This window comes from Calliphora vicina, chromosome 1, assembly GCF_958450345.1.
Source record: "Calliphora vicina chromosome 1, idCalVici1.1, whole genome shotgun sequence".
Classification (NCBI taxonomy): Eukaryota; Metazoa; Arthropoda; class Insecta; order Diptera; family Calliphoridae; genus Calliphora; species Calliphora vicina.
Genome location: NC_088780.1, coordinates 143,687,895 through 143,715,556, shown reverse-complemented (window position 1 = coordinate 143,715,556; position 27,662 = coordinate 143,687,895). Strand labels below are relative to the sequence as shown.

Below are 27,662 nucleotides of genomic sequence, written 5' to 3'. Positions count from 1 at the left end.
TTTCTGAAGCCCCCAAATAACTTACATACACGAATGATACATCAATATCTCCGAAATTCTTCCGGCTCGGTTGCTATTTAAAATCGAGAAAATCGGTCCACAAATGGCTGAGATTTAAGGAAAAAACCAGGACAACCTCGATTTTTTACCTATTTTTGACCCATATCTGGATTACTAAATCATTAATATAGACAATATGGATATCTGATGATCGATATTTCAAAGACCTGTGCAACAACGTATATAAGACCATAGTAAGTTAGACCTACAATGGGTCAAAATCGGAAAAAATATTTTGTAACTCGAATTTTTTTTTTTCACCAAAATTTTTTTTCAATAAATATTAAAAAAAAAATTTAAAAACTAAAAAAAAAATTTTAAAAAACAATTTCGAAAAAACAACTAGAAAAAAAATTAAATTTTGCTTACCTAAAAATATTTAAAATTTTTATTTTAAAGTATATTTTGGTGAAGGGTATAAACGATTCGGCACAGCCGAATATAGCTCTCTTACTTGTCTTTTATATCTGTTTGTCATCAATGAAATGAAACAGCACATTTGTCGACAAAAATTTCTGTGTCTAGTGTTAAATCGTAATTACATAGTATGTGTGGGAAACCACACAAGAGGGTAAGCAACGTTAATTTTTTTAATATGTTGACATCAAAAAATATTTTTTAATAAATAAATAAATCTCATAGAGTTCTAAGATTAATCTATTTTCATAAGAAAGTCATTCGCTTTTTTATCTTCCTACAAAAGGTGTCCTAAAAATTATTCAGTTTTACAACAGTAAAAGTAGAACCTTACAAGTGAGAATAAAGCATTTTTAATATATAATTTATACATTTTTATACATAACTAGAGCATAAACAAATAGTGTGCCCCGATAGACTACACGATATCATGCTTGCGGGTTCGATTCCCTTCAGATGCCCTGGGTGTATCTGCAGACAAACAAAATGTTTCGCAGTTTGTATTTGTTAAAAAAAATCAAAATTGAGGCTGGTCAAGCAGTCAGTGTTACTTATTTTATAAATTGTGCGATATTGATGTGGACATTATGTGGTTTCAGCAAGTCGGTGATCATAATTGGCCCCAGATTTAACACAACTGGATTTCTTTGTATGGATTATTTGAAGTTTAAGTTCTATGCCAACAAGCCAACAACCACTCGTGGGAGGAAATTCAGCAAAATTTATGCAAAATAAGCTTGAAAAATTTTGATAAAAGGTAGTTTGTCATAGGGTCGCAGCAAATCCCTATCCAGTGTTGGTAAGCCCTACATGAATACAATAAAGTAACAACTAACTCTATGAAAGTTTACCTGGGATACGTAGAGTAACCAATTGATATTTATTAATTTAAGTCCAACAAGTAATCATACTAAGTGAAAAATACTGAAAAATAATTCCTTCAGTTTCATTAATTACAGTCCTCTTTATATATATTACCAATTTATTTTTTACTCACACATTTGTATGTATGTATATATGTATGTGTTTCTACAACATAATGTCTTAATCTTTTATAATATTTGTTAATAGTAACTCTAAGGCATTTTGGTTTCTCGTTTGTTCTGGCATGTGTATCGGTTCTTTTTTTGTTTTGTTAGGTTAAACTCACGTACCAGTTAATACTATTTACCCATACTTAAAAACAACACAAAGACATAAAACATATATACTTCATTAATCATAATTATACTTAGTATAGTGTAAGTAATTAATCAAAAATATATAAGGGATTTTAGCAAACATGAAGAAAATCCAAACAAAAAAAAAAACATATTTTAGATTTTGTAGTTATTTTGTAACTTGTAAACGAAATATATTTATGTGTATAAAATCTTGAGTAGTAAATTCATTATCAGCACTATAGTTCTTTAGTCTCAAAGTGACAGAAATATAAAGTCAATGCAGAGTTTTATAAGTGTGTTTTGTTTAAAATAAATAGTGTAATGAGAATTGAGTTTTTCATACATTTGGTTTTGTTTATAAAAAATACAAATAGTTTTGATTGTAAAGTTTGGCTAAAAAACTTGTTATTCAAACGGTGTTCAGATAAGGCTCGTTTGCTCTCATTACATTACTGTTGCTTCTATTTATAAATGAAAATATTAAAAGCAAGTAAGAAAGTATGGTCGGTCAAGCCCTAATACCCTACACTAAGTAAAGGAGCAAAAACTTTTTTCTTTTAAAATTTCAATAATTTATATTTTTGAGTGATTTTCCGAAATGGGGGTTTATATGGGGGCTATGACCAATAATGGACCGATCACCATGAAATTAGGTCGTGTGATTTATGTCTATATGAAAGTTTGAGTATACCAACATTTTTAAGCGATTTATGCACGTTAAAGTGATTTTCGGAAGCGGGTCTATATGGGAGCTATGACTAATTATGAACCGATCGTAACAAAATTTGGTGACATGAATTTTGTATATATAAAACTTATTTGGAGCGCAATTTGTGGAGATGCATTTATAAATTAAACATTTATGACCGATAAAGACCAATTTCGGAAGGACATTTGTATGGGGGCTAGCTGAAATAAAGAACCGATTACAGCCACTTTCAACCGGCTCGGTCCCTGGGTCGAAAAAATAATATGTAATAAAAATAATAGTGATCATTAAAATTTATACCACTGAGCACTTTCAATCTACGATCGGCCAACACCATTCGTAACTTTTTTAAATTGTTTCGTCCAGAACTTTCGGCATCATCCGTGCTTGAACGGCCTCAACGAAATTTAGTTACCCACTTGTTTTCCATTGAAATACGATACGTTGTTTTAGTGAAATAATAGAAACGGACCCTATTTTCTTTATACACTAGAAAATGCACATTTTTAATATTTTGGTATATAAATACAAAGTTTGAGCACCAAATATTTTACCCGATAGTATTATTTTTGGATAAACAAAACTAAAAGTATATGACCTTATAATTTTGACGATTACCTTACCTTAAATGTAAGACAAATAAATAAGTGAATAAAAATGCTGAATCATTAACTAAATTAAAAGGGAGTACTTAAATATTATCAAGAATATATGGAATCCATTAAACTAATTATCGAAAATTATAAGTATCTTCTCAAGGACTATCTATATTTTAAATTTCAACTCATTTGTATCATAAATGGATTTTTGGCGATTTTTTTTTTAAATGTGAGACTTTGATCATCAATCCGCCTACGAAGCTGAATAATTGTAAATCAAAAATAATACAGCACAACATAGAAGTGTGGACTTGATCATAATATTTTTAAGGTACAAAGTGATCTTTATGTGCTATTTAGAGTGCCTAGACACATTCCGAATGCATTGTTTGCAAGAGTTGTTCAGCTTTACCGTAGCTGCAACTTTGATAAATATTGTACGTGAAATATTAGGAGTGCCTGGAAGTTAGTGTAGTAAAAAATTAAAAAAATTTTTCTTCCACATTTTTTTCAATAAAAGGACACAAAAAAGCTATGTTTTTGGCAACAAATTTGATAGACTTTTAGCTATAGTATTGCGGCATCATCAAATCTGAATTAGCTGTTGGCCAAAAACTATTTTTGAGGGCCCACTGATTTTCAGGAATTTTGGAGGAGAATTGGTCACCAAAATGACCAAATGGGTTTACTACCCTTTGATAGTAGAATCGAACTTATATTGTCATGACCATGTGTTTTTTGCATTATTATTTTCAAATTGTGTCTAAAAATCCACAATCGTCTGCATTTTCTTTATTCAATTTATTATAAATTTTCCTCTTTAGTCATCACAATGTTTTTATGGTTAATAAGTACATATTTTTATTGTATTATAATCTGGCTGTTAAAATGTATAAAATATAATAAAACACTGCCGGCTAATTTCTCTTCCCTTAAGTATTTTGCACCTTATGTTATACAAAATTATAAAAAGACCTTATTTACTAAAAATTTTCTTTTATCGTTAAAATATTGTTAAACTCCCAAATTTTGTCACCCACTTACAGTCATTTGTTTTAGATTTACAATCTATTTAAAAGAAATCTTAAACGCATGCATAAAATTGCTTTATCATTTAATAGACCCTTATAGTCTTAAAATGCTCTTCCATAAGAGCCAAAAATTTCTAGGGCTGTGTCTGTGTTTTATAGGTAACACTTGTTTACTTATATTAAGTATCTATCAAATATCAGTATTTTATGCAATTCAGCTAAAAATTATGGAAATAATCATTATATGCCATCAATAAGTTTTTCATTCATCGTTGCTGTTTTATTTTTTTTTCTTTTTTGCTTGTATCATTATTATTAGTATTTAATATTATTTTATATACTTTCATTTTATTAAATGATGATACATACTAGTACATAAGTTGGTATTTTTACGACTAAAGTATGTTTTTTATAGATGATAAGATGCTTTTGCTATTTATATTGGAAATAAAAGTTATCAATAAGTCAAACAATATTAAGATAAAGAAAAAAAACTCAAATAAAAAAAGATATTGTTGTGTGGAGGGGAAACAGCGAAAGAAGTTTGTAAGACTTTTACGATATTATAAATGTAATGAAAGGACATTATATAAGGAAAATAAGCAAGAGACAATTTTTTTAATATACATACAGCTTAGAATGAATTTAGTTTTTACTTGCAACTTAATACACCCCCGAGAAAAATTATAGTTGTACATGTGTTCACCATAACCATTTAAATGCTTTTAAAAGTTTCTAACTATATTTTGGTCATTGTAATTATTTATATGATTGCGGGAACTATAATATGTTTAAGATACCAATCATATGGTGAAAATGGTAAAGTATTACATGATAAAAATTGTTGCCGCAAACATATACTTAATTTCTACAATGATTACTATATGATTGCTGCAATAATGTGAATGGTAGCTTAAACATAATATGGTTAGTCAGTTTAAACATGACTGATTTTAAAAAAATATTGAAAATTTCTTAAAATTTTTTGACCATAGAGCGGAAACTGGAAACATACTCAAAATAATCTCACATACGAGTGTTGTTTTTATTTTCACTTAGCTTTTTTTACTAACACCTTCTCACCAATAAATTTTTGACAGCAGACTTTCCAATCTATGTGTACATATCTATCGTTTAGACATTTTTATACTTGCAAAAATGTTTTATTTTTTTTAATATTCGTACTTTAACCCCAATTCATACTTAGTATGTTAAACTGAAATATTTAATTTACTTAAAAAAGGGTATTTGTATAAGCTCTAATGAAATTTTCTCACTTGTGCAAATATATATCGATATTGTAAGAATAGAGCAAACAAAAAAAAAAGGAGAAAAAATATATGGAAATCGTAAAGGTATTCATATTCACACAAACCACAATAGCTATAAATATGTGATGCTTTTAAGCGTGGCTAAATTTAAAAAATAATAAAAAATTATAAAATAGTATCAATAATTTGGATACAAGTTAAATAAAGGTAAAATACAACTCATATACTAACAACCAAATGTTATTCCTAAAAATTACTAGGACTAAAAATCTGTGAGCAATAGAAACTTTATAAATAATATGTAATCTAAATTATAATAAAATTAATAAAATTATATTTTAATCAATGAAAATTCTCTTCCTTGAATTGCAGCAACATTCATAGAGACACAGTCTCGTATGTAATAGATAAAGCTACCGACACTATACTTCACAAATGAGTGTAAATACCTCAGTCATTCTATAATTATGTGTGCTAAAGGTTTACAAGGTATAGTGGATTAAGGATTATTTCCTCCAAGCCACTATAAACTAATATTCTTCTTGAGACCTACTGTCCTGGATAAACCTATTTGACTTATGGGAAATTTAAATGAAAACTATTAGAAGCTTAATAACGATAGTGCTTTAGATCTACGATGGGAACATGTTGTATTGGATTTAACCACTTTAACTAACTTAAACTAAATCAGGTTAAGCTTAACCAACATATGTCTTTTATTTCAACTTCAATTTCTGAACAGATTATTTCCTTCCAGAATTCCTCAAATTATAGGTGTCATTTTAAAAAACTGTACAAATAGTTTTTATATTGTTTTGCTAAACGAATTATATTCGACTATTAGGGCCTCATTTTATAAAACGCAATGTCAAACGGTAAACAAATTTTGTTTAATATACATTTTTCAAAATAAATCTATAGAAAATAAAAACAATCTAGAATTTATTTAAATGCATTCTAAACCCTTTCAATTAAGTAAGTTGCAACAACTCTACCACAGTATTTTATGGCTAGAGCGTAAGATTTTCATAGGTGCTTTATAGACAAAACCCAGTATATTCCATATTGTACTGTAGATGTGACTCGCATTTTTTAAAAAAAAATCTTGCTAATTCTTTCAGTTTTCAAAGCGTTCAAATTCTGTTGTAAATGGGGGCACATCGGTAGCATATTTCTTAAACGAATTATAATTATCAGTTTTTAACAGTAGGCTTTGCGTCTAACTTTCTTAAGTGGCCCACATACTTTGGTCAAAAAATAAATAACAAAATTAAAATCCCCAAAATGTTGGCTTCAAAATTTAGAACCTTATTACTTATTACCGGATGGTGATTAAGTAATAATGTATATAAAAATATGACTCATACATATCAGCTGAACAGATCGTTTATATAACTCTAAATCCAAAAGTTTACATTTGTTGTAAAAAAATAAAAAAACTCTTTTTTTTTAATTATTCAACTTTGGGAAACTATAACTAATAAAGATATAAAACTAGGATTCTAAAATGTTGCAGTTTTGTTGCTAGTAGTATCATTGCCACAAAATTATTTGCTATTTTGTCAGAATCAGAAACACTTAAGAAATAATGAACACTTAAGGTCTTCATCATAGATTTTAGAAGAAAACTGTGTTTGCCCATAAATATTTCAATTGTTTTCTCCTTTTGTTAATAAAAAAATATTTGAAACATTTGTTGTAATATTTTAGGAAATATTTGTATGCCAAAGAATATGATAAATGATTTCAAAAGTAGTAGATAAATCAATTACAATAAATTATTAAGGGTCCTCATGTAAACGCTTAAAAGCCTCGCAAACTGTGCAATCTGTGCATTTTTACACTCTCGCAAATGAAATGTCAAAAAATGTATGGAAATTCGTTTGCACAACTCCGATAAGTTTGCGCGACAATTTAGACTCGCAAACTTGAATTTATTGTGCATTTGATGAATCAGCTGCTTTTGTTTACTTTTATTTATAAGAAATAAAAATCAAATAAAATATAAAAATTTTGTGCATGTGAAAATTGTGTAACTTTGGAACAGAATGATTGTATTAAATGACATTGTGTATGAAAACATTAACCAACAGCTAGAACATAAACAAAGTCCTCCAAACTATGTATACCACCGTTTGTTCCAAAGATTTAACTTTCATTCAACATTTTAAAATTAAAATTTATACAATTTGAATAAAAATTATTAAAGCTTTTGTTGAATTTATGTATTTTTATTTGACAAATATAAATTTTCTGTATAAACTTGCACAAAATTGAAAAGGTGGGTTCATGAAACATGTCGCGCAAATTTGCCCATTTGCACAAATGGGAAACTTAAGCGTTTAAATGAGTACCCTTATTAATTTTGTGGCAAAATTAAGCAGATCATGGAACTACGTAACGTATAATTAATATTATTATACTCTTAACAAGCATACGTGAGAGTGGTGTAATGTTGTAGACTTTTAGGATTCTTGGATTCAGAACCACATATGTATAACTAACATTTTGGAAAAGGATTTTTCTAAGATTTTCTGAAATTAAATTCTTACAGAATATAGCAATTGAAATTCTACAGAATTCTACATAGAAAAACAATTCTTAAATATAATGAAATTTGTAATAAATAGTATGAATTGTTTTTTCACAAACAATTTTCATTTAGATTAGGCATTTATTCATATATATTAGGAATTGAACATAAGTAAAATTTTTATATATATTTTTTTATAAAATAATATAAATTAACTTTGTTCTTATATTGAATGAACACTAATTATAATTTTTTTTTTATAAATTATATGAATTTGTTGCATACAATGACTATAGTACATAAAAACTCTCTGAATATTTATCAATCAACCCACTTACATATTAAAATAAATTGCTGTATCTTTGTATTTATTTAAATTTTCCTAGATGTAGTGAAGTGTTTGTCTGTATGTACTAAAAACTTATAATCTTAACTCGATTTAACGCTCCCACTTGTATGATATGAGTTTACATGTAAATGTGGTAAAGAATCATAAGTTGAATTGATGATGAGAAGAATGAAAGAAAAACCAGGTAGATAATATTGAATAACATTTAGTTTCCTATACATATAGACACACATGTAAATATATCTATATATATATTTTTTTTTTGAACATTTTTCTTCATATTTTTTCTATCGTTTTGGTTTAAATATACTAAAATATTTCATTTATACTTTGTACTGGTAAAATATTAGATATGGATGTATGTATGTGTGTTAGAAGGGATGTGTTTGAAAGAATAACAATGGATTTACTTAAATATCGTTAACCATACATGCAATGTATCGTTTATATTTATGCATACAGTGAGAATGAATATAATGAAATCTTTGGAAAATCAAACAAAACTTGTTTACTCTTTGTTATTAATAGAAATTTATAATAAGTTTTTCTAATAGTCCTCCAGATTGTAAATTCATTGATATTTTTCCAGTTTGACCAAAGTATCTGTTAATTAATAGGCCTTAATTATCTTTCAATGTTTTTACAGTATTTAACAGATCAATAGAGCCGTCGATCTTGTAATGTAACCCGAAATAACACAAGACGGGCAATGCTTGTATTTTCTATCATCTCCTTCATATAGATTTACAAATTTCAGGACTGAGGCAAAACATCACAACCACTTCATTTTAATTAGTTTTAAACAGGTATCGCATAATGCGTCTTCATGATAGAATAATACGGTTTCATGTCTAGCTGTATATTCTGGGCGTTTTTCGGCAAATTCCGTATGATGATATGGCAGGGTTTCAGCAGCTCATAAGAGATATGACTCTTTTGCTCCCACAAAATACAGAGCATTATATTAGTGCCATGGATATTTGGCTTTGGTGTCTACACGGATGATTGCCCTGGCTTCACGTTATCACAGTGGATCCACTTTTCATCGCAAGTAATGATTCGGTTTAAAAATTATTTTCTTCTATAGCATTCAAACATCACTTGAATCATCTTTCAACGTCTTTGGGCTTCAATTCGTATGATAGCCAATTTCTTAGCTTTTGGATGATTCAAGCTGCTCTCAAACGTTTAGAAATTGCTGTTTGAGTAGCTCCCAATCATTTTGCAAGCTCTTGTCGAGTTTGACATAATCTTCATGGAGTTATGCCTCAAATTCTTGGTCATCAAACTTCGCGATCTTTCTCCTTGGTGACAAAATCAAAAATTATGAACTGCACAAACTATTTCTAGCACGTTGAAACCGATTCACCATAAGCTTTGGTGATCAATTTTTTCAAATTAACGACGTAAAGCATAACTTCCCGCATGTTACACTTTGTTGGAAGAAAATTCGATTATGATTATGGTAACTATAATATGCTTAATTTACGATTCACATGATTGTAGCAACCATATATATGGTTATAGTAAACAAATATATGTTTGTGACAACCATTCATATGATGAAGGACTTATCATATTATGGTGCTCTCGGCTTAAGGCTTATCATAATCTGAGAACAACATATTATGATAAAATTATTCATCATAAATATGGTTGCCACAAACATATATTTGTTTACTGTAACCATATATATGGTTGATACAATCATGTGAATCATAAATTAACCATATTATGGTTACCACAATCATGTAAATGGTTACTGTGACTATAATATTGTTAAAAACCTTGTAACACTATTTAAATGGTTACAGTAACCATGCCCAATTATATTTTTTCTCTGCGTGTACGTCACCTATTGTAAGCCTTGTATTTTTAAGTCATACACTCTATAAAATCCAAAATGTGGCCATGGAAAGTTCTCGAGATATTTAAAATTTGAACTTTTTTGTTATAGAAATAATATAACTGATACTTATTCCAATTCATATAAACTAACAGATAGTACAATAGATGGCGTATCTTTTGAACGCAGTTTTTGTTTTAATAACATTTTGGAGGGTACATATTAATGTTAATTTTTAAAAGTTTTCTATTCTAAAGTATTATCCAAAAAACATTTTCCTTTAAGTTTTGGTTAATATACTCAGCAGTTGGGTCGATTTGTATAAGAATAATTTTATATATATCGATTTTTTTTTGGATTATTCTCCAAAATATTTAAAAAAAATTACGAAATATTTGTTATTTTGAGTTCATGTCATTAATGTGTTGTTAACTGTACAATGGCTTATAACTGATTAAACTCTTTAGAAAATTGAAAATACCATTTTTGATCAGAATATTTTTTTTATTCAATATCCTGTGTTCAAAAGAAAAGAATTATTAGGAAAATATATTGAAACTAGAGTACTTAAGAATTACTATTACTAAAACCAATATTATATATTTGAAGTAGTTGAAAAAATTACATACAATTGAAATTAAGCGATTTTACACCTTTCTCTTATAAAAACTTTGACAAACCAAAGCGAATTTAAAATTATTGAGCAATTTCAAGTTTTGTATGACCATAAGGAACCTGTGTACGAAGTTTTAACAGATTTTGAACTGGTTGGGTTCGATGCTATGTCAAAGAATTTTATTTCGTCCCTACTGTAAATAGTTTTTTTATATATTATTTAAGGTATTTATAGACGACAATACTGAGTATTAACACTTTTCAAATTTAAAATATTATAGAAATCTTTCTGCATGTCAAGAAATCGTTTCGAAAAATATATTTCTTGTTTACACCAATATTATTACAATATAGTATTACCAATATTTTATTTCTTTGTTCATTGATATTTTTCTGCTAACTTTGTTTTTATTTTATATTTTCTTTACATTTTTGTTTGCCTTATTTGTTGTTATAAATACATACCCGATACATATGAAAATAAAAAGTTTTTGAATTGTTTTAAACAAATTTTCAATCAAAAAAATCATTTGTATTTTTTTGAAAATCTAATACAAATTTTGTTTAGACGATGAAATTGTATTATGATACTTGAGTTTTTGACAAATATTAATACTCAGTATTGCCGTCTATAAATACCATTAATGAGTTTTTTGTTAGAATAGGAATTGAGCTAATAAAACTGAAACAATTTGTCATGAAATAAAATATATTCAATGAAATTATAATATGGCACTGCAAATTTTTTCGGCTTCCCACTGTATATAATACAACATATAAACAAAGTGAACACTATACTGCACTACTGTACAAACTTCTAGTATAGTGCATGTATAAAAATACAATGTAAACAAAATTGTGGTTGTAGAAATGCCAAAAAAAAGGAAATATATTGGAGGTATAAGAATTCAGTTGTTTCTTTTTTTTCCACATGATCCCTATACACAGCTGAGGAAATATGGAAGTATGTTTAAACACCACTTGATATGTTGCTAACATTATACATATGAGTACCATTCGTTCAAACATCCATACAAATGTACAAACGTGCTATAAATGATAACTTGAAATTTATTCCTTAAGATACCTGTATACGGGTTGTAATGTGTGTTTGAAAAAAAAAATACTAAAACAACAAAAAAAAAACAAAATATATATAAAAATACGCCGTCTTTTGGGGATCCTATTGTACAGATAAAATTGTTTTAATGTATTTTGAGAGATCGTTTATATTTCGTTACTGTTTTTGTGTGTGTTTTTGTATGTCTGTCTGTTATAAAATACATTATCCAAAGTAAACACAACATGTTAAGATATAAAGTATGTAAACATGATGTTCATATTCACATGCATACATCACATAGATACAAACATATCTCCTTACTACAGTATACATACATATTTAAGTATTTATTTTCATGTACATATATATATGGATATGTGTTCATATGAGAGTATGTTTGTTTAAGATATTTACGTGCATAATATACATCTCATAGGAATCTATGTCAGTTTAGTCTAACAAGATATTTCCTCCCAAAAAAAACCGAAAAAAATAAGCAACAAAATGTACAAAAATATACAAAATTGATTGTATTTGCATTTGTATTTTGAATTTCATGTAATATAATAAGAAAATAAATCTTTGTACTTGTTTTGTTTTTCATGCTTTCAATTCTTCTTACTGTCGTAGCTTATCTATCACTAGATTATTGTTATGTACATATAAAAGTATACAACATTTTTAAATAAAAATTTGTAAATACAAACAAAAAAAAAAAAAACCGAAACAAATGTATAAATATTTCAAATTGTTATCTCATTTTGTAAATAAAACACCTTTGCAACTGTTTTAGTAATATTTTAGGAAATATTTATACTTAGACGAAATAATATGAAAAATTATTTCAAAATTTATAGGAAAAAATAATCATTTACAATAGATTATTTTTTTGTTGTTGCGAAAAATAACCCAGGAACAACGTAACGTATAATTAATATTAGTTTATATTTAACAGTCATACGTGACAGTGATGTAATGTTAGATAAATTGGAAATTATGGGAGATAAATGATAAAATAATTTTGTAGTTCCTTACATATGTATAAAGTGAAATTTGTTTAAATTTTGGAAAAGGTTTAGTTACATGGTCAGTACAGTATATTAAATAGGTGTATTGTGAAAACTTAAAATTTAAAATAGGATTTGTTGAAGACGGTTATTGTTTTGCATAAATATTAATTCCGACTGTTAATAGTCGTCGGTATATCCGTCATTACTTTATTCAATAACTGTTGTTATCCTCAGCGAGGACGAAAATACTTTACTATTAAATATACCATAATAAGTTTTGAAAAATTCCTTGTCATCTATTATATTGTCCAAATCTGAATGAAATTTAAATAAAAAATATTCCTAAATTTTTTAAAGGATAGTTTTCCGCTTCTGGAAAACCTTGATTATCATTTTATAAACGTTTTCCTAATTGAAATATTACCTATTGAAGTAAATTTTCACCTATTTTGTTGAATACATGTGGAAATAAATTTCACTACCTAATTTGATGACGATCAGCTCATAATTGGTCGTAGCTCTAATATAAGGGCTACACATAGTTGTATATCAGTAGCTGCAAATGAAAATTACGATGGCTGTAACTGAATTGGCAAATAATTTTTATTTTATTCCTGGATAACATTGATAATTGCAAACACAGACCCTTATTTGATAGAGGAGGCATCAGGGTGTCGCTAACCGATGGAATGACTGGAAAAATTCTACGCCTTCAAGAGAACTTATTTGTAATTTTCAATGATTAATCGAAGTTTTAGCTGGGTATGAACGAAAGTTTCTGTATTGCACAGCGTATTGCGTATCTAAAGCTGGGAACTAGCTGGGGTTTTATCGGATATAAGATGTGGGTATTCGGATTTACACTGATGTATAAGCCATCCTGTATTCAGGGGGGTTTTTACAGGATATCTAATCTATTGATTAGATTGACCGCTTTGCTGGTGTTAGAGATGAGCGATATTTCCATACCTTTCCACTGGTAACAACTGTTATTAAATATAGCAAGTAACAGGTACATTTAACAAGCATACCTAAATAAGAGCGAAAAGCGTTTTCTAGTTGTCAAAAATAACGCGCCGACAACGCTTTGCAATTGGAAAATCCGTGAAGTTAGTTGCAAGAGCTTTCCGCTCTTGTTTAGGTATTGTTGTTAAAAACAAAAATATACAATACATAATATATTATTCTTAAAACTGTTGTTATTTTGCTTAACATAAACAAAACATGATGTTGGTTACTCTTTAAAAGAACAGTGATTTATAAATCACTTTCACTGAGAATGACGTTCTTTAAAAATCACGGGATCATTAATCGCTAGTTGCTGTATCATTCTGATCCTGAAAACGATGGGACTCTCAAACTAGATGGCAGCTGGAGACCACCTGCGAGAACGCAAGGGTCATATGGTCTATGTATGACTGTCAGCGAATTACATTATACTGCGTGATCAATTACAGAATGTGTTTGCAGAGCACATCGGTCTGTTCGGTGTGCATGCCAAACGATTAAATCTCCAAATTGACTTTCGTAGGAGTTGTTATGATAAAATTGAGGAGGAGTCAGTGAATTACCGTACTGAATCGGTCTATTTGCAATGTATTTAGTGCTAACGGTGATACATTTGATGTAATCGCACATACGATTCAATACCATTTTATTTCTTTTTTGGTGTTTCGTTAAATTGCTGGTAGTTGTACTACTATCGATTTTTGTGAAAAATTGTTCCAGAATATTTTTTGGAAATTTCGTAAAAAAAAATTTTGAAGGCGTAAAAATTGAGATTTGAGATATGCATGAAATCTTCGGATAGTTACTCAAATTGTCTGCATTTGGTTTTTAGATGACTAAGAAAAATTTTAAAATTTTAGAAAAATTAAAATTATAGTCGCCTTATTAAACACACAACTAATTATATAAAATTCCAAATCTTAGTTTTCTCATTCTTTATAATCATATGCACAAAAAAACAGCTTACTTTAAGATAGTTAAAGAAAACTGTTCATGACATCGCTTTAAAAATACTATGATGTTGAAAAGTTAATTTTATTGCAAACATTTTAACAAACTATTAATTAATGAAAAAAGGGTATTATTTCAAGCTATAGCATAAATTATATAAAATATAAAATTTTGTAATCTACTGCGGTTATAATTTATCAGACATAAATTTCAAATAATTACTGGCCCTAAAAGACTCACACATACTTAAAGGTAAATGTAGAACGCATTGCGTGTATCTATAAATCAAGATATAAAACCAACATTCTCACTCTATTACAAAGATTTTACGTTTATTAAAGGCAGAACATACTACAACCAAAATTTCATAAGTAGAGAATTTACTTATATGTATGTATATAGGTATGTAGTACCTAAAGTACCATATTTAGTTTAGTTATACAATCCTTATACAAATTCGTAGAAATATTTATTCGTATCTTACATTTGTAAGTAGTGTGCGAAATATTTATGTTTATGGCTTTTATTCTGCAGTTAGTAGTTAGGTATAGCAGCATTTATACATTGTTATATCCACCCATAGCTATCGATACTTTTAATAGGTTTATAGTTACCATTACTATGTAATCTATGTAGGCATTTGTATAGATACATATTAAATTTATCTATGAAATTGCTTATTTATTTGTCACCAAGGAATATTTTATATAGGAAATACATGGATACATTATGATTATCTTTATTATCATTTAGAGAATTGAATATAGTAAGTGAACATATTGGGCTTTATAAAAGCGGAAATATAATGCTTTTCTTTTGTTTTATTAACGTTTTGGGTGTTTTAATAATTGTTTAGTGGCAATTTTGATTTGGGTCTTATTATGGTAAATAGTTTATAAATTTGCTAGCTTCTTTTTTTTTTGGGGGGGGGGGATATTTTATTATGAATATATTTTGTTGTTACTATTGTGATCCCTTAATTGCCCGTGAGCTAAAAGTTTTATTTTATTTTTATTTTATGTTAGTGCTGTTATTATGAAATATCCTGTATCTATATATATTTATGTTGAAAGTAAAAATCATCTGTTGAATTTCACATATAAATCAATAATATAAACCAACAAATGAAATAGATACAATAATACATACACATACATATATACAAAATTCAATAACATACATTTTTAACTTTTGCCCGAGGTTATGATTTATTATTTAATAAATAAATAGTTTAAAAAAATAAAAGGGTTTTAAAATAATAACTAATGTGAAAAATCTAAGTTATTAGATATAGAAATGAATTTATATTAAACATTTTTTTATTAAAAATTAATAAATCTAAGACAAATAATAAAATAAATATTTTATTTTTAATTTAGCAAATTAAAGTAATTGTTGTAAATTTATTACTATTTGTCATCGTACGTAACATTTGTATGCCTATAGAGTGGAGTAGATTTTGCAAGGATAAGATTATCTGAAAAATAATTTGGTTTTTATGTTCCATTCAGAGGGTACTATATTTAAAAAAATAATAATTTCTTTCGTAACATTGTTGAAAATATATGTATACAGAAACTAAAGAAATAAATAGAAAATATATATTCTGTTTCTATAAACAAGTTGATACTAGCAAAAAAAACAATCAGAGCCAAATTCATTTCATAATACATGCTAATTGGGAGCTTAGTTTTTTCCGCATTCTCAGCCTAAAAAATAGCAATTAAATTAGAAAATGAAATATAGTCAGCTTAAACTATTTTTGCCCTTAAAATGTTGTATAAAGCTCTAAATACTTTCACATAGTAACATTTTCGTGTTTTCTCCTATTTAAGTCATTTTGAAAAAAAGTTTCAAGAGTTTTTGTATTTTGTTTTGTCGTGGTTATCATTCTCGTGGAATTACCCATATGAAAATGAGAACCAGCTCAGAATCAAAAAAAAAATAAATGGCGTTTTAAAGCTTACATAAGTCTTGAATTAAATAGAAAATAAAGTTTTTTCTTTATATTGTTATTTTTTCATTGAATCATAAAGAACCCAAGAAAGGATATATATAGAATAGCTCCGCCTTACTGGCACGTATTCGTTTTTGAAGAAATTTGGTGCAATTACAAAACTATATTTAATTGGAATTTTTGCTCAACATTTAATTTTTTATTACTTGGAAACATTTTGATGTTGCTGCTTGATTAGCTCCCAATGATTTGGCAAGTTCTTGTTGAGTTTAGGCAACAATTTTCCAATTCTCGGTCTGCAAACTTTTTTGACTGGACTGGGCGATCTTTGTCTTTCCTGTCTCCAGTTTTGAACCGAAAAAAACATGAAATACACTCACCATAAGCTTCAGCGGCACTTTTTTTCAAACTATAGAAATAAAGCAAAACTTCCCGCATGAGACGCAAAAAGAAAACTTGGTCGTTTGCATTATAATACTCAATAACTAAGTAAGAATAAATGACAGATATGTAAACTTCAAAAGTATTTATAAGTTATGAAGAACCGCGTTCAAAAGATACGTCATCTATTGAAAATTATTCATTTTTATGTCATATACCCAATATAAAATACTCAAAAAATCTTAATAGTCTGTAACCACTTACATACATACATATATTTTAGACCAAAAAAAAATTTTAGGTAGTCTGTAACCACTTACAACATACATATATATTAGACCAAAAATAATATCGATTTGTGGTCTGTAAAAAACGATAAATATACTCTTCAGATTAGAGAGCCAGATAATTACACGGTGCTCAGAAGTTATTCTGAAAAAACCGTTTTCAGTAATGTTCGTCAACTTATCGATTTGTAATACAGTCAGTCTCTGTCCGACTTTAAATTTTTAAACGGGGTTGGAAAGAAAACTGAATGCGCTTTAATATGACGTGCAGTCTTTGATACATTTGTAAGTCATAAGTATTGTTTTTCTTAAGAATATCTAAAAGAAAAATAAAATTTAACAAAATTTTTGAATTTAGTCGCTTTTTATTGATTATTTTGATATGAAAGCTTATAAAAATGTATACCAATGTATTAAGGAAATCTAGTTCTTATCAAAACATCGTTTTTTTTTTTACTAAAATCGGATGAAAATTGTAAAAGTTATTCAACTTTTCATTAACACCTTTTTTAGTATTTTCTCTCCCAGCCCATATGAATAAAAAAAAAACAAAAAACCACACAAAAAAAATAATTTTTGTACAATCTTTAATTTACAAGGAAAATTTTGTGAAACTTTTTTCGAAAAAGTTTAATAACTTTTGCAACAATAAACCAATTTTAATAAGTAATGTCTCATTTTTGTCTATATAAAATAGTCTTTAAAAAACTTTGCAAAGAAGAATTGGTTTTTATAGAAACCCGGGCTTGACCGACCATACTTTCTTACTTGTTTTTCATATACTCTTATTTTTGCAAAATCTTTTCCACTCTGTAGGCATATAAATGTCACGTACGATGACATGGAATTACCCATATTTAAGAAATAAGAAAGCCAAGCCCGACCATATAATACCCTACACTAAGTAAAAGAGCAAAAACATTTTTCTTTTAAAATTTCAATAATTTATATTTTTGAGTGTTTTTCGGAAGTGGGCCTTATATGGGGGCTATGACCAATTATGGACCGATCACCATGAAATTAGGTCGTGTGATTTATGTCTATATGAAAGTTTACTATGTTGAATTTTGTGAGTATACCAAAATTTTTAAGCGATTTATGTTAAAGTGATTTTCGGAAGTGGGTCTATACGGGAGCTATGACTAATTATGGACCGATCGTAACAAAATTTGGTCACATGAATTTTGTATATATAAAACTTATTTGGAGCGCAATTTGTGGAGATACATTTATAAATTAAACATTTATGACCGATAAAGTCCAATTTCGGAAGGACATTTGTATGGGGCTAGGTGAAGTAATGGACCGATTTTAGCCAGTTTCAATGTGCTTGGGTCGAAAAAATAATATGTACCAAATTTGATCGAAATATATTCAAAATTGCGACCTGTACTCTGCGCAAAATTTACATGGACAGACAGCCAGCCAGCCAACCAGACGGACGGACGGACATTGTTTGATCGACTCAGAAAGTGATTCTAAGTCGATCGGTATACTTTTAGGTGGGTGTTAGACTAATATTTTTGGGCGTTACAAACATTTGCACAAACGCATATTACCCTCCACACTATGGTGGTGTAGGGTATAATAACTTTATAAAAAAGTTCAATTGAGAGTGATTTTGATTTGTAAGCACTAATATTTATGAACAAAAATCAATGTCGAATAGGAAATAACCGAGAAAAGGAGTTCGAGCTGTGTCCACTCCAAAATTAGATTTCTCAGACAAAAAAAAAATAAAACTCTTAAACCGCAAATAACTTTGCTAATACATAAATGATTAATCAAGTAATGTCTCTCACAAATTATTATTTTTATATTTATTAAAACATGGAATATTTTTATTATTTTTATTATTGCTATCTTAAATAAACCTTAATTATGTCTATCTCTATATGTTGCTTGACAACAAACTCAGAAATACTAAAATATTCTATTAAGCCATAAATCTTTAAAAATATTTTTTTCTATATTCTTCAATAAACATTGATATAGAGATCCTTATAGTAATAGTATTTCATTTAATACCTACAAATATGTATTCGTATATATAAATGTATGCTTATATTTATAAACAACAAATATTATTTCATGTTTTCAAACAAATACCTTCTATTTATGTTTGTCTTATATAGTTATCTTATAGGTAGAATTTACTTATTGATGATAAAACAACACAGAAATAATAATATTTAAGTTAGGATATCATTTCAAGCCATAGTAAACATATGATATTACTATTTAATATAAACTTATTTATTTATTTATATGTTTCTATAAGTGTATTTACCAAAGTAAATAGGTTTATATAGTTAAAACTCACGTGTGTTTTTCATTGCCTAAGAATATGAGTAGTTGTGTCTGAAATAGATATTTATTTACTACTGGCGCTGTTGTTTAGTGTTTTTATATTAATTTAGTATTTGGGGTATATTTGTTGGCAAAATAAGTAATGATGCTTTAACAAAGTCATTTATTTCTAAAGACATAGATAGCAAATCGATGTCTCTTATAAGTTGCCATGAAAATGGTTATTTTCTTAAGAAAAATAGCAAAACTCCAATTAGTAGCAATGGAAGAAAATAACTATAGAACTACTGCAAACACACATATATAGACGTACAATTAGACTTTGAAAAATTATGACCTAAAAGAAGCAAATAATGCAAATTAATGTTTTCTTTTAACTAAAAACTTTAAATATGATTTAAATTTTTTTAACAAATACAACAAAATACTCATCCCTAATATCTCTTCTATTATTGTCAAAGAAAATGACCATATACAAACGCTTTGCCCAAAGCTACTTTCTACATCTTTTAACATTTATAACAAAATGATTTTTTAAAAAAAAAAAAAGAAAAAAACACAGCAATGCTAAATATAAATAAAACATTCATAATAAAACTTTAAAAAATGCAAATATTTTTTCAACTGCAACAACAACTTCTGCTCACAAATACATGCAAAAAAAAGGCAATTACTATTGCTTTAAATTCTTTGAAACTAATGTCGTTAGGAAAAAAGTACAATTGTACTTTTTACCATTTTGTTGGTATTTTTTGTTGTTGTTGTGATTTACAAGTATTTGTGTATGTTGCTGGTGTAAGTGTTAGTGTTGGTAAAGTAAATAATACATACAATAACAACAATTACAACAGCAACAAAGGTTGGAAAAACAAAAACCCTTAAGAATATGCAAATACTTTAACGACTTTTTAAAGGTGAAATGAATACTCGAAAGCAAACGAACAAAAAAAAAAAAAAAAGGGAAAACATGATGATAAAAATTACATTCGAAAGCAGAGAACGAGTCCGAAGAGTTGATAGGTACATGAAGCGAAAGGAAGATAGAGAGAGAGGAAATATGTAATTTGATTTTTCTTTGGGGAATTATAAAAATAAACGAAAGGATAAAAAAGTTGTAATAAATGGAAAAATTAATTTAATATTATTTCTTGGTTTTGGCTTTTGCTTTAAAATAAAGGTAAATATAGATGAACATAAATTTCTTTTAAATATGAATTAAATAATTTACGCAATATTTTACTTTGCATCACTTTGGGTGTGTTTATGAGGTTTGTATACAAAATTAAGCAAAATGTCTATAACTTTGTTAATAAGCGTTTCATCCAAAAAAGGAACTCGATTTGTGATCACCCATATTTTTAAACAAAAATTGATTTTTACATAAAACTAGTAACAGAGCTATAGATTTAGTAATCCAGATATAGGCCAAAAATCGAGGTTGTCCCGAATTTTTTCCTTATATCTCAGCCATTTGTGGGCCTATTTTGACGATTTTAAATAGCAACCGAGCCGGCAGAATTCCCGATATATTGATGTATGAATCAGGTATTTAAGCTATTTGCGGGCTAAGAAAGTAGGTCGGTCAAGCCCGACGATATAATACCCTACACTAAGTAAAAGAGAAAAAGCATTTTTCTTTTAAAATTTCAATAATTTATATTTTTGAGTGATTTTCGGAAGTGGGCTTATATGGGAGCTATGACCAATTATGGACCGATCACCATGAAATTAGGTCGTGTGATTTATGTCTATATTAAAGTTAACTATGTTGAATTTTGTGTGTATACCAACAATTTTAAGCGATTTATGCACGTTAAAGTGATTTTCGGAAGCGGGTATATATGGGAGCTATGACTAATTATGGACCGATCGTAACAAAATTTGGTGACATGAATTTTGTATATATAAAACTTATTTGGAGCGGAATTTTTGGAGATAAATATATAAATTAAAGATTTATGACCGATAAAGTCCAATTTCGGAAGGACATTTGTATGGGGGCTAGGTGAAATAATGGACCGATTTCAGCCAGTGTCTATAGGCTTGGTCCTTGGGCCGAAAAAATAATATGTACTAAATTTTATCGAAATATCTTCAAAATTGCGACTCAGAATTCTATGTCGATCGGTATACTTTAAGGTGGGTCTTAAGGTACGGTCACACACAGCTAATATTTGACGTTTATCGTCAAATATTTCATTGCCTGAATCTGACCACAAATAAAATTTAGAGCAAACAACAAAACAGATGATTTTAGTCAAACAAAATTATTTGTCGGCAAACAAAATATTTTCTTAATGTGAACAAAGTGTGACCACTAGCTACATAAATACCTAAAAAATATATAATTTGATCTTGCAAATATTTTTAAGGTTAAAGCACTTATTTCGAATTGTAAAGTAATCATTTTATTAGAGATTTATTGAATTTTGTTATCATATATTGAATTTAATTTTTCACTTTTTGTTTGACCAAACTGCTGCGAAAAAGAATCAGTAAATATATTTGCCGTGTGGTCACACTATATCAAACACTTTCATAAAATAATTGTTTGATCAAATAGAAAAAAACAGAAAATTATTTGCTCAGCATGGCGGAAAAATAAGAGGAGATTATTTAAATATTTTTCGTACTAAATTAAAGACACAAATTCACTATTTTATTTTTAAACATAAATACATATTCAATATTTCTTGAATATTTGTTATTTAAATTATTTTCACTAAATAATTGCATCAATAAATGAAGTCTTCTTCTTCACATAAAAGTCATTCAGCCTAGGATGACATAGTGGGAGAAAAACTAATTGAACACATGAAGTCTATGTTGCGATTTTTGCAATTTTATGTGTTCGATTAATAATATGTATTAAAAGACCAATAAGCATTTTTACTGGAATTCAAGTTGATAGCAAGTGTAATTCAAGCCTTGAGTTATAGTCAAGCAATTGAATTACAGTTGTATTACATTTTATTTCAATAGCATTCTCCAGTAAAAAGGAAACATAAATTCAAGCCATATGTTTTTTGTTTGAAAAATATTTAATATTTCAAATATTTTTCAAGTATAAAACATGATTACATTTCCATTCAATTTCAATTATGAATTGTGATAGTGATATAATTTAATAAATAAACATTTAATAATTATATTATTAAATTGTTCAAGTTGTGTTCTTTTCGCGATTTGTTTTCATTATTTAGCGATTTTTAATTTAAGATATAGCAACACTACTTTTGCGATAACACATGATGCAACAGCTGTTATTTTACGCTGTTTGATCTTGCAAATGAATTGCAAGATCAAATAAAAAAATACCCAAAATGCAGGAAAATATTTGCTGTTTAGTGGTCACACATTGGTCACATTACAAGAATGTTTTCATATTGGCAAATAAATTTGTTTGACCAAATTCAGCTGTTTTCTTGATTGCAGTGCAAAAATATTTTGTGTTCAAACTAGAAACATACAATATTTGACGCTTAAATAAAAGTACTGAAATTTCATAATTCTTTCAAATGTAAAGCAAAATCTTGTAATATTTTACTTTCTAGAAATGTCTTTTTTATTGAGGAAAGAAATTAAAGTTGTTTTGCAGCTTTATTTAATAATTATTTAGAACAAATATTACCATAAATGTGACCACAAGTCAAATATATTTTCCCCTTTGTGTGTTTGATAGTATTTCGGTGTAGTTTGATTAAACACATATGGCAAATAAATGTGTACAGTGTGAACACAAAATCAACCCATGAATTATTTGATGTAGTTTTGATCAAACACATGAAACATCTTGTGTCAAATAATTTGCGTAGTCTGACCCTACCTTTAGACTAGTATTTTTGGGCGTTATAAACATCTGCATAAACATCCCCACTATGGTGGTGTATGATATAAAAATATTGAATGAAATGCTATTGAAAATTTGATTATTTTGATAAAATTTTGCATCCCTGTCGAAGTTTTGGCAATTAACAATTAGATAAATTGTGATAAATATGTTTATTATTGTAAAAAAAAATAAAAAACTAGTTGGGGCTTTTCTTTAATTTAATTACAAATTTTGAAATTTGTAATAATTTAACTATATCGATGTATAAATTTCTTAAGAGTAATTTTTGAAGACAATATTTTCAAACGTTTAAAAATATTCAAACTTTCATATTCAAATATGCTCAAACTTTCAAACTTATTTTAAAATTTTGATTTTGATTATTTTCACGACTTGTCAGATTGACAAATGAGCAATTCCATGTCATCGTACGTAACATTTGTACGGACATCATTTTGGAAGCTAAACTTTATTTAAGAAGATTCTGATATAATACCATTTTTCAATTAGCCCCACTGTGCAATGTGTGTTTGATAATAAATTTTGTTTTAAATTCACATCTCTACATACCTGTCCTTTATAACATTTGAGAGAAATAAACATATTGATTTGATTTTGGTGATTTTGTTTATTTCTATAATTTAATTTATTAAGAATATTTCAAGCTATTCCATGCTTTTTACAGACAAATACAACTAAAGTAAGCAATCTGACTTCCATATTGACAGACTGACTGAGTGACCGATCTACTTTCAATCCCCAACATTTTATCCCTAATTACACTATTATTGTTTTTGTTACTTTTGTTCTCCTGTAGATTATGTTATTTTTTGCTGTTTTACCTCTTTTCAAATATTTTCTCTGCATAGAAGTTTTAACTTTTTTCTATTTACGTTGTGCAGAAGATGTTAAATCGACAGGAAATTACCCAGAAATTACGAAAATGGATAAAAAGAAATGTGTATTCAGAAAGTAAACGAAAGGAAAAAAAAAACAGTATAGACAAACTAAGAAATGAAAAATTCTGGTAAATAAGAAAAGCATTTGAAATTTTAAAGCAATGACTGGAAAGTTTTTTTTGGACTTAGTTGAAAAACTTTAAAGAAATAACACAATGGATAGAAAAGAAAAACAACAAATAACGATATATACATTTTTGAAGTAACTTGTTTGGATTGTATTTAAGCTAGTAATAGAAGTGCAGCAAATATTACAATTGGAGATATTCTATCTTTTGAACACTGATCTTCCAGGCGGAAGTCTATGTTATAGTTATGGGAGCAAGACAAATATGAATGGTGCGTATATACAGGTATGAATTAGTTTTGTCAATGACAATCAAGCAGCATAATCTTTGGCTTGGAGCAAACCTGCACTTGGAAGATATGGAATTATACATTTTTCTTTTCTTATCAGAAATCTTCCAAAGTATAAGACATCTTCCAAAATCTTCCAAAGCAGGCAAAATCATTACTTTCAACTAAAATTAAGCTTAATTTTTTTAAATTTTTCTCAAAGTTTTTAAAAAAATTTAATAAAATAAAGCGATATAAACGTGCAATGGTCCAACATTGTGATTTTTTATTAATGATATTGTAAGTTTATCATTAAATAAAAAAATGTAGTAACTAGTTTTTAAAATTTCTTCACAAATTATAATAAATATATGTATGTATATTGGGTGTACGACTTAAAATTGCGGGATTTACAATAGATGGCGTATCTTTTGAACGCGGTTTTAGTTTTTAATAACTTAATTTTGAAGGGTCATTTATTCTCAGTTAGTTAATGTTCAATCACTGTCAACATGAAAATGTCGAATTTAGTGCCAACAAAGCATCATATGCGGGAAGTTTTGCTTTACTTATCTAATTTGAATAAAAGTACCGCTGAAGCACAACGATGGCAAACCAAAGCTTATAGTAAATGTGTTTCATGGTTTGTTCGGTTCAGAAGTGGAGATTTGGACACGGATGACAAAGATCAGTCAGGCCATTTCTGCATGTAGATTGTTATCAATTTCGACAAGAGCTTGCAAAATCATAGTAGAAAATTCAAAACGTTTGCGAGTAGCAGGATTCATGCAAAAGCAGTGGAAATATGTACCATACGAATTGTAGCCCAGAGACCATATAAGACGATTTCGCATCTCCGAAATGATGTCTGAATGATATAAGAGAAAATCATTTTTTAACCGAATCACTACTCGTGTGTGAAGCCTGCCCAACCAGCCGAATCGACTTATAATCCAAATATCCATGACACTAATGTAATTCTATGTATTTGGTGGGACCAAAGGGGTCCCCACAGAGAACCTGTACTAAATGCAACTGATTCGTTTGATACGAGCATTTGCCGAAAAGCGACCAAAATATGCGGCCAGACATGAAACCGTAAAATTCCATCATGACAACACTCGGCCACAAGTTTCAATAACTTTTAAAAATTATTTAGAATGAAGTGGTTGGAAAGTTTTGAAAATTATACTAAAAAGTATGGCGAAAATGGGGCAGCATTCATTCCTAGTCCTTATACAAGCCCCCCCTCAGAAAATGACGTGAACTTTCATAATTATAAACAAGTATTTTCAATAAATAAAAATCATTATATCATAATATTTCGTTCTCATATTATGATATCCATAGGCCGAGAGCAACATAATATGGTAAGTCATTCATCATAAAAATGGTTGTCACAAACATATACTTCTTTACTGTAACCATATATATAATTGATACAATCATGTGAATTATGGCTACCACAATCATATAAATAGTTACTGTGACTATAATATTGTTAAAAAAATTTGTAAAAATGTTGAAATGGATACAGTAAACATGCACAACTATATTTTTTCTCTGCGTTTAGTCATAGTATCCTTGGTGGTAAGAATTATTGATGGTGGCGGGAAGCTGTCATTGACAGCTTTTAGTTTTTTGTATTTTTGCTCTAATTGATATTACAGCTATGACTATTATTGGTATAAAAGTATCATCATCGAGAGATAATATTTGAAGAAGATGTAGGAACGGGAATCATAATAAGCCTTATTGGCCACTATGGATGCTGGTTCTAATTATAAATCCTGTTATCCTTATATCCTAGATTTTTAAATTTTCTTTGTTCTCTTTTGATTTATATAACATTTCTCCAAAACTCTGTGTTATAATTTAATTTATTTTAAACGGTCATGTAAGTGAAATTAAAATAGCCTTTGGCCTCTTTTAAATTACAATTGTATTAAATTGTAACAGTCAGGGCTACAGTTATACTTACACAATATTCCCTTGTTTGACCTTAAGCTAAATTTAAAGCTCAGTATCTTAGAAAATATCGTATAGCCTTAAATTAATATATTTAAGTAGTTATCTAGGTACTCATTTACTTTTGCATTTACCTATATACACACTGTTAAATACAACATGTTTGCATGGCAACATTGATATACTAATGTTTGAATTAACTTTAAGTCTTAAAATTTAGGAATGCCATAAACTAACTAACTACACTATACTACGTACTAATAAATGAGTTTGTTAATATATACATATGTATGTCTGTATATGTAATATATTTTACAAGACCCCATCTAACTACACTATCCATCCATTCATCCATCTATCTTAGCAACCTTTGTCCTATGTACTATTATTATCTGCTGCCATTTCTGTTGCTCTAAAAACAATGTTATAAATTTTGAAGTTTACAACATAGTAAAGTAAATTTAGTGCAGATTTTGTAGGTATTACACTTTGATGTTTGTTTTTACATCTAACACACACAAATTTTGCATAAAACTATGTGCATGCCAGCATGGATGGATGAACGAATGGATGACTCGTTTGACTGTACAGCCATCTCATCCATACCTACTAAAGTGTAAAAGTTGAAACACAAATGTTAGGAGAAACTTACCGGAACGTTTTTCTGCCTCATTAATTGGTATGTTTTCTAAAACAATTGCCTCTGAGCGTCCTTTTTGATTAACACTGTAGACAACAAGATGTAAGGCTGGATTTGGATCTGGATAATAGTCCATGGGTGTTAAATCTGTGAAAAGAAACAAGTAAATGGAATATTATGTTAAACGATGACAGAATAAACAATGCAAGAATTATTATTTTGTTAGGAGTTATGTTTATGATATATATGAATATGTTTGTATTTGATTTTATTATATTAGATGTTTAAATTATTATCTTAATCACCACTTTTTCTGTGGTGGGAGGAAACAAACATTTTCGACCATATTTTTGTAAATATGGTTTAC

General features: G+C 28.1%; 1 protein-coding gene across 1 annotated transcript in view; it reads right to left on the bottom strand.

The window, feature by feature from the left end:
* Positions 1-27,662, bottom strand: part of side-III (sidestep III) — a 460,575-nt gene that overhangs the window by 4,878 nt on the left and 428,035 nt on the right. The window contains exon 13 of the mRNA XM_065503027.1: positions 27,308-27,442. Within this exon, the coding sequence (XP_065359099.1) occupies positions 27,308-27,442 (135 nt within the window). The remainder of the gene's footprint in view (positions 1-27,307; positions 27,443-27,662) is intronic.